The 8,711-nt window shown below is 41.1% G+C and overlaps 2 protein-coding genes across 2 annotated transcripts; one reads left to right on the forward strand and one right to left on the reverse strand.

Annotated features, from left to right (window-relative positions):
* Nucleotides 1–2,486: 2,486 nt before the first annotated feature.
* On the reverse strand, nucleotides 2,487–3,779 carry rps29 (ribosomal protein S29). Its single transcript, XM_044170322.1, has 3 exons — nucleotides 3,623–3,779; nucleotides 3,017–3,116; nucleotides 2,487–2,597 (listed from the first exon to the last, which is right to left on the reverse strand). The coding sequence occupies exons 1-3, from the start codon at nucleotides 3,682–3,684 to the stop codon at nucleotides 2,589–2,591; spliced, it is 171 nt and encodes a 56-aa protein (XP_044026257.1). The 5' UTR covers nucleotides 3,685–3,779; the 3' UTR covers nucleotides 2,487–2,588.
* Nucleotides 3,780–4,671: 892 nt separating this feature from the next.
* Nucleotides 4,672–8,470, forward strand: mgat2 (alpha-1,6-mannosyl-glycoprotein 2-beta-N-acetylglucosaminyltransferase). Its single transcript, XM_044170320.1, has 2 exons — nucleotides 4,672–4,956; nucleotides 6,641–8,470. The coding sequence occupies exon 2, from the start codon at nucleotides 6,895–6,897 to the stop codon at nucleotides 8,311–8,313; it is 1,419 nt and encodes a 472-aa protein (XP_044026255.1). The 5' UTR covers nucleotides 4,672–4,956; nucleotides 6,641–6,894; the 3' UTR covers nucleotides 8,314–8,470.
* Nucleotides 8,471–8,711: the final 241 nt, after the last annotated feature.

Genomic DNA, 8,711 nt, shown 5'->3' on the forward strand with positions numbered 1-8,711 from the left:
CTCTGCCAGCCTGTATTAAAGCAGGGTTCCTGCTCACACAATCCTCACGGTCACTCCTTTATGCATCTGAGTCAGTGCTTATGTAATACATACATACACATCTAACAATGCACACGAACCTTGGAGATTTGTGGTCTGTGTCTGCTGTGTCAGGTTTAAAGTGTACATCTTGTACAGTCACATATAGTATGTTTTAATCATTTTTTTCCCTTTTACTTCATCAGAGTGTGTGTATATTTCACTGCTACTGACATTTATTCATTTTGTATACACATTGGATTTCCATTGTGCCTCATTATAAAAGATACCACTAGTGCAAATTTGCACACTGCCATTCTTTTTCATACATCTTGTCATTTTTATACAATATGTTCTTGTGCTGACATTGTAGGTTGCGTGTTCATGTGACTTTCCCTTTGCTGTGATCTTATTTAGTCTTTGCCACATTTCACTTTCCCCGATGGGATCATTAAGTTTCATCTTAATCCTGCTGAGCACAAAGAGAAATGTTATTTATGATAAACAGGACTTTACCAAACATAATCTGTTTGTTGCCTTGCATTAAATAGGACCAATCCCAAATGTCCAGCTGATAAATCATCAAAGTGCAAGGTATGATCTGAATATACACTGTAGATGAATCAAATGAGTCAGTGAATCACACCCAAGTAAAATAGTGCTCAGTGCTCTTTCAACCTGTCTGGAAGAGTCCTTTTCATCTGAAACCTCACATCAACCACACACTTAGTGACTGACAAGACCTTAAATTAAGCTTCTATAACTGCTTGATGGGAAGGAGTAAAAAGGGCGGGTTATCTGCATATGATAAATGCTGAAAAATATCTCAACGCATAAATAGCATTTCTTAGTGCTACTTTCATTGTTACTGGTCTTCAATCATGAACGTGAAGTGTTGCTGCCATCTACTGCACCACACTTAACTTGTTTTAAAGGCAAAAGGAGACATGAATTACTTTAGTAAATCCTAGCCAAAGTCTATATATGGATCTGCACAGAATCCCACCTGCCAAGTTGTCTATGGAAGTATAGTGAGATTTGAGACAGCACAAAACTAAATCTGAATATCTGCAAGTTACCATCTGAGAGGCTGGTGTTTGTGCTGAGCTCACTCAATATTTAAAGTCTGCAAGCCTAAGTCACAAGGCACTAAGCTATTAGCCACACTACAGGGGATCCATCAGATTTCATTCATTTTGAGCACAACTAATATCTCAGCACGTTACCAATTCTTGGATGTGAGGGGGGCATGTCGTTTCATATGACTGCATGCTGACTTAGAAATTAATCCGTTGCTCTTCACTGCAGTGTCATTTATTATTATGTACAGCTGCGGGGATCAGTTGCACTACTTCATTTCTCGTAAAATAGCTCTGTAAATGTCTCTTTAATAGAGACGTTAATAAAGAAATGCGACCACTTAATCACAAAATACAGCCTTGATGGTTTAGTTTCCACCTGATATATTTGGCATCCAAGCTGTCTGCTTTGTCACCAGACAGATACAGCTGATCTGTTTTAGGGTTCTTCTAATGTCAATTTACAACCGCCGCTCTATTCCTGATGATTTTCCTCCCCATCCATCTTGTTGAACCAGGGCACAGGTTTCTAAGGGCACCCACCCCTCCCCTGGTGCATAGTTAGTGCGTGGATGCCATATTACCTACACAGTGGAAACAAAAACACCATTTGGACTTGACATTACACAACAAGCCTGCAATTAATATCTTCCTTCCAACTTTCATTACTCAAGGAGATTTTTTGAGACTGCATTGTGTTTTTGTATTGGACTGGTAGGTGTCCAATATTTTGCACACATTTGCATATGCTGAATGGGAGGTATTACACATTTTACAACAGTGTAATTAAAGATCACCACAGCATCCAACTATCAAGTAAATCAACTATAAACTTTACGTGCGTTTATTGCAGGACTGCTGTTTATTTTGTCAAATGTAATTCTTATGTTCAGTATCCACAAGGATTGTGTAACTTCCAGATTTTTCAGTTTAAGGGATTAGTCTGATAAATTGTATAGAATGGGTACTCAATATTTAAGACCCCATGTACTCTAAACATCATGAAACAAGTCCATCTAACCATTACGTGAGAACTGTGTTTTAAACCAGCTGTCAGAAAGCAATTATCTGGTAGAGTAAGGTACAATTATTTCATCATTTAGATCACACATATTGCCAATTCAAGGGCTGTACCAGGAGATGAAGCAGCAGCATATTTCTCACTGACAATGCTGATGTAGTATTGTACAGCACAGGATACTTATTGAGTGAGACATGGAAATTTGAGAGTGACAGCGGCTAACAAACCTGCAATTATGTAGTCTTTCATTTTAGATATTCAAATCTTAATTGTGTAGTTTGTTCCTCATCTTCCCTGCATATTACTAACAATCCATATCCTGCATAATGTGTAGAAAACAATGCATGAATAAAGACAATACATTTAGCTTGGACAAAAAAACACATTTATTTGCAGTGCTGAATTATCCCATCTTGGCTGGCCTTCCAGAGATCACTTGACCCATTCGAGGACGTGTCAGCACAAGACATCTAGTCCAGCTGTGGGAAAACAATAATCAAGCCATTAGTTAAAAAGGTGAAATGATATGCAGTCAGCATTATTCTTCCAAATTCACCCAACTATTCTGTGTTAAACTGAAACCAACAAAACCATGAGTGCATTACTGACTTGACAAGGATCCCTGCAAAGATGCGCAACAGAAGGACAACCACTCATGAAAATTTAATTTTCGATATTAAAAAAATAATAATAAACAGACTAACTCAAGTTGCTTAAAATACAAGTTTGAACAAAAACTATTTGTTCATATGGTGGTGGTCGTGCTTCACCAGCAATTTATCAGAGACGTTGTTTACAAAGGGCCTTTACTTAGCCGTAAACTAACGTTAAGTTGTGATATGTCGTTTCTCATTCGCGTCACTAATTAATTGAGCTGAAACTGGACAATACTACTTACCTTGACGAAGCCGATGTCTTTAGCGTACTGCCTGAAGCACTGGCGGCACATGTTGAGCCCGTATTTACGGATCAGACCGTGTCTGTTCGAGCATACCCGGCTGGAATAAAGGAGAAATGTGGTTTAATCCTTACATGAAGGTTAAAAAAATAAATAAATGAATAAATAAATAATAAGGCCTTCGGCCACCCTTCATTCGTGCGAACTAAGGGTGCGGAAGTTCACAAACTCAGAGCCGGTTATCATTAGATATGCTGTTTTCTGTGCATCACGGCTTACGTTAACCCTAAACATTACGTTACTCAAATTACTTCCAATAGCGTAAGGCTTGTATCAGACACCAGAACTCTTGTGTGAACATGTTATCAGTTTTCTGGAGATTCAACACGTAGTTTCGTTTCCAAAACAGTGAGCTGTTAACTGAACACAATGCTAATGCTATGAAGTGAACGGGGCGCATCTTCCACCGCCATATTAGCTCACGAGCAGCTTCCATGCGGTGCACGTTTGGTGATAAATTCTGAAGTATTGGAACCCGCAAACACATTGAAACTGACTCGCTTTAACACATATATCGACAATTGACACATTAAAGTCGGGACTGACCAGGATCGCGATCCCTGTCCGAATTTTCTGGGGTGACTCCAATAGAGCTGCTGATGGCCCATCTTGTCTCTTTCGCTCGAGCGTCGGAAAGGAAGAAAGAGGAACGCGCGTGCGCAAATGAAGCTTTCAGATGCTGTGTTTCCGGCTGTGGAGTTGTTGTATGGCGCCTCCTAGTAGTAGGAGGTATGTAATGGGACAGCCCGCTGGTGGCACTATATCTTCTTCTTTGATTTTACTGGCGGACTACAAACCAACGCTAAAGGTGCATGCCGCTACCTAGTGTATCGGAGTGTGTTGGTGGCACTATATTAAAGCCTGTCAGGCATTTAAGTGGACAACAATTTATGGCATATACTGAAGCTGTAAGTATCAAAATTGGGTAGCTGAATAAATAAAATGCATTTTAGGAACTACAGGTTCAATATGAATATTTTTCAAACGGGCAGATCTTGAGTAGGCGTAATTTGGACATACATTTATTTGTGACTGACATGAGAACACTTTTAAGAAAATGTTGCTAGAAGTAGAAGAAGCTATACATTTATGGGCACATTCATTATTTGTTCATATTTCTTATTTATTTTTGTACCACTTTGAAATCAACAGTAGCAAATTATAATATCTATAATTGTCCAGGCAAAATCAACATTTTTAGACACTTGTGTGTATCATGACACGACTTCGGTTTATAATGTCCTAAAGAATAACAGATGGTTTCTATCTATATTGTTGTTATGAAGGATTTCATTAAAAAAAAATACTGCTGGAAATTATTAAAACACCTGGAGCTGCTCCAAAGACAGTGAGTAATGGAACAACTCCTACAGTCGATCACTGTGACAGCACCCATGGTGATTTAACTAGAATAGGCTGTATTTTATCATTCACAGCTATATTCAAATAAAACTGTGTAAGATCATTTAAAGTACTGATGCTCTGACTTCTATCTTAGGGAGACTGTCGTTTGTGTGTAATGATCACTATAACTGATAGAGCACAACGTAGGCAAAATTCAGTTTTAGGGTGGATTTTCCATTTAAATGTACGTATGCATTAAGCCTTGGTATGAACTTGTGAAGTACTTACCTCCGCCTCTGATGAGCCAAAGACAGACTGTCAGCAGCAGGGCTACATTACATTTAGGGTGTCTTGGGTGCCCTCCGCTGGACCAGTGCATTGTGGGACAGCGGCAGGCAGTGGTTCCGTATTTGGGATTTTCACAGCTAGCTGTTAGTTGCGTTTCCATGCATCCTACTGGAACGTACGGAGGAGAATGGGACGCCACCGTACCGATGTTTCTCGCTGAAAGGACCGCACAGATACTCAAGTTTTAGGTAAGTGCTGTGAATATGGTTGTTCTGGTTCGCCATGGACGCTGTTGTTGACGAGGTTCGGTCTGGACGGGCTGCTTGTAAGTTGCTAGCTGAAGCCATTGCTAACTTACTGTTAGCATTTCCCGGATGCTCGCTGTCATAAAGCGACCGAAGCTGCAACGCCAACTGTTGTTTTTAATTGCTGCGGGAGCATTTCATGTCAGTCGGCGAAATAACGGTAATCGTATGTTCAAAATCGATGAAAGCTGGCCCTGGTTTGGTGTAGGCTACCTGATAGCGGCCAATTCAGGACAGAAAAACTAACGGTTAGTAGGCTTCAAGTGAAACATTGCATATTTACACGAGCAAGCGGTTCAGGTTATAGTAACATAAATACAGGGGATAAAAACTGCAGTACTTTTAGCTGCAGAGCAAACGTTTCACTTGATTTGGCAAGCTGCAACTGTATGGAAACCAGTGAACATGAAAAAGCCGTGTAAGGAAATGCACATTGCAACCGTATGAAGTAGCATTATATGGGTTAGATTGCTTTGCCATTTCATCAGCTATAAACTCCTGCCCTTCAAGTATAAATCAAATCTTACTATGTTGAAGTACATGTTTACTGGTAGCATTTGGTTTGTTTCGTTTTATAGTAGCTACGAGGAACGTATTCATAAATATTATCACAGACTCTAATAAGTAACGTTATCAAATGCCTAACCCAGGCAGTGTTAGTGCCACACAGTGACCATTCATCTGAGGAGAAGATAGATGAAAGGGTCAGGTAGGAAGCCAGAGACACCACTGATTTAATAACAAATAAAAGATGGAGGTCTGTTCAGCAGATCTGAGCAGAAAGGGCTAATCAATATTGATAATGCAGTTCAGGACAAATTTATGCAGAGGAAAATATAGAAGCATGGAGCAATGATCAACTGTTAATATAAGGAGAGAGGAGGAACAGAGGAATAAGCACCAGGCAGAGTGAGGCATGTATGAGAAACGAATGTTTGTTTGTGTTTGTGGTGGTACTTTTTCATACTGATCAGTGTCCCCTTATGTGAAATGAAATCATTGCTATTGTTGTAAGTGTGCTTCTATTAGAGCTGGGCGATTCAGCGGAAATCCTATGATAATGATATTATCATGATATCATTTTACAGATTCCTGCTGTCCAACAAAATCTAACTAAATTAGTTATTGAATTTGTTTTGGTCCCACAAGCTTCGTAGCCTGTTTCATAGCTTTCCACCGCATCTCAAGGTCTTCATCAGCAAATGGAGTTTGCTCAGTTGTGGAGCAATTAATCATTCAGTTAATTGATACACAGAAAATGAATCAGTGGCAATTTTGATAATTGATTAATTGCATCATTTGTTTTTCAAACAAAAATGCCAAGCATTTGATAGTTCCAGCTTCTGAAAAAATAAGGATTTGCTTCTTTTCTCTGGCTTATATTATTTTAAATGGAATATCTTCTGGTTGTGGACTGTCGGACAAAAACAAGACTTTGGGCTCTCAGAACTTGTGATAGGCTTTTCTGCATACGTTTGTCATATTGTATTGTATTGTATTGTAATATACTGCATATTGGTATCGGAAATTATCGTTATTAGGATTATGATAGTGATTTTAACCATATCGCTCAGCCCTAACTGCCATGATGCACCTAACTTTATTTATTGATTTATTTTTCATTTAGGTGGTACATGCACACTGCTACCCTGCTGCCTCCCAGCAACCGTCATGCCTTATGGAATACTCATCCACTGTCAGTGACATTCCAGCGGGATCCATGTTTACAACAACAGTTCATTTTGCCAACAGTTAGCCTCATAACAGCTTTTTAAATCAAGCTTGCTCCCTTTGCAAAGCACGCCATCACAACTGCAAACCTGTGCTTTTTGTTTCACTACAATCAATTTCTCTGCCTCCGCAAGAGGCTGACCCCCTATCATGAGATTCCGAATCTACAAGAGGAAGGTGGTGATACTGACTCTGGTGGTTGTCATCTGTGGCCTAGCTTTTTGGAGCAGCGGAAGGCAGAAGAAGAACGACAGTGGATCGCTCCCCAAGGAAGTGGAGACGGTGAGGAGAAGCAGCAGCGTTAGCAGCAGCAGCAGCAGCAGTAGCATCAACAACAATCTTATCCAGGTGCAAGCAACACCTGCAGTCAGCCGGGCACCTGTTCCACCTCCTATTATTATACAAGCAAATGACACACACCAGGAAAAAGCAAAGGACAAAGAGAAGATACCCAAGCCAGAGGTAGATAACGCCACTTTAGTCTACCGTGGCATTGTTTTCCAGCTCAACTTTGACCAGACAATAAGAAATGAGGAAAAGTTTAAGGCAGCGCGGCATAAGGACGATCTGGTAGTGGTGGTTCAGGTCCATAACCGACCAGACTACCTTAAGCTATTAGTGGACAGTTTGCGGAAGGCCAGAGGTGTGGAAAGCATACTGCTGATATTCAGCCATGACTTCTGGTCCCCTGAGATAAATACAGTGGTGGCCTCTGTTGACTTTTGTCAGGTACTTCAGATTTTCTTCCCCTTCAGCATCCAGCTGTACCCCCACGAGTTCCCCGGGCACGACCCCAGGGACTGCCCCAGAGACATTCCCAAAAAAGATGCCTTAAAGCTGGGTTGCATCAATGCAGATTACCCTGACTCGTTTGGCCACTACCGTGAGGCGAAGTTCTCCCAGACCAAACACCACTGGTGGTGGAAGCTGCACTTTGTATGGGACAGAGTCCGGGTTCTGAAGGACCATAAGGGTCTGGTCCTGCTGATCGAGGAGGACCACTTCTTGTCGCCAGACTTTATCCATCTCTTAAAGCTGATGTCAGCTCTCAAAAGGGAGCAGTGCACTGACTGCGACATCCTCTCGTTGGGGAGCTACAGCCACATCAGCTACTCCAGCAAAGCAAATAAGGTGGAGGTAAAGGCCTGGAAGTCCACTGAGCACAACATGGGGATGGCTGTGAGTAGAGAGACGTACCAGAAGCTCATCCAATGCACAGACACATTCTGCACCTATGACGACTACAACTGGGACTGGTCCTTACAACACCTGACTGTGTCCTGCCTGCCCTCCTACTGGAAGGTCATGGTGAGTGAGGCGCCACGGATTTTCCACGCCGGAGACTGTGGCATGCACCACAAGAAGGCTTCTTGCATGCCAATCAGCCAGAAAACCAAGATAGAAAACATCCTACAGAGCAGCGGGAACCAGCTGTTCCCAAAGAACCTCCTGATAACAAAGAGACTGCCAGCCAACGGGGCCGGAGGGGTGGCCCCACATGTCAAAAACGGGGGCTGGGGGGATATCAGGGACCATGAACTCTGCAAGAGTTATGTTCGATTACAGTGACCTTAATTGCTACTATTATATATTATTGTCTCTTTTGCATCCTCTATAAAAAAGCCTTTCAAAAGTAAATCTTTATGGACTATTCTTCATATTGCTTGTTTTATTGGACTGTTCCAAATAAAGACGAATGTTGGATTTTTGGCTTCTTTAACACAAATACAGTATGTCTTTATATTGAATTATTTAAGTGATTCCTGGCAAGTCTGCTTTGTTTTGTAAGTTGTAATTAACAATAATATACTCACAATATATTGTTTTCTCTAACCAGGCTTTTGAAATGGTTACTTTTGAGTTACCAAAAATATAGAACGTCTCTAAATAGTGGTAAACTGGGAAGAGCAGGCTCATCAGGGCAGTCATGAATTTGGTGAATCTGTGGATTTAGCAATCCCGCTGTG

The sequence above is a fragment of the Siniperca chuatsi genome, linkage group LG16 (assembly GCF_020085105.1).
Source record: "Siniperca chuatsi isolate FFG_IHB_CAS linkage group LG16, ASM2008510v1, whole genome shotgun sequence".
Lineage (NCBI taxonomy): Eukaryota > Metazoa > Chordata > Actinopteri > Centrarchiformes > Sinipercidae > Siniperca > Siniperca chuatsi.

Coding starts and splice junctions, on each gene's coding strand:
- rps29 (XM_044170322.1), bottom strand. CDS start 3,684: ATGGGCCATCAGCAGCTCTATTGGAGTCACCCCAGAAAATTCGGACAG. Junction 3,117..3,622: donor GGACAGGGATCGCGATCCTG/GTCAGTCCCGAC, acceptor CCTTTATTCCAG/CCGGGTATGCTCGAACAGAC.
- mgat2 (XM_044170320.1), top strand. CDS start 6,895: ATGAGATTCCGAATCTACAAGAGGAAGGTGGTGATACTGACTCTGGTG.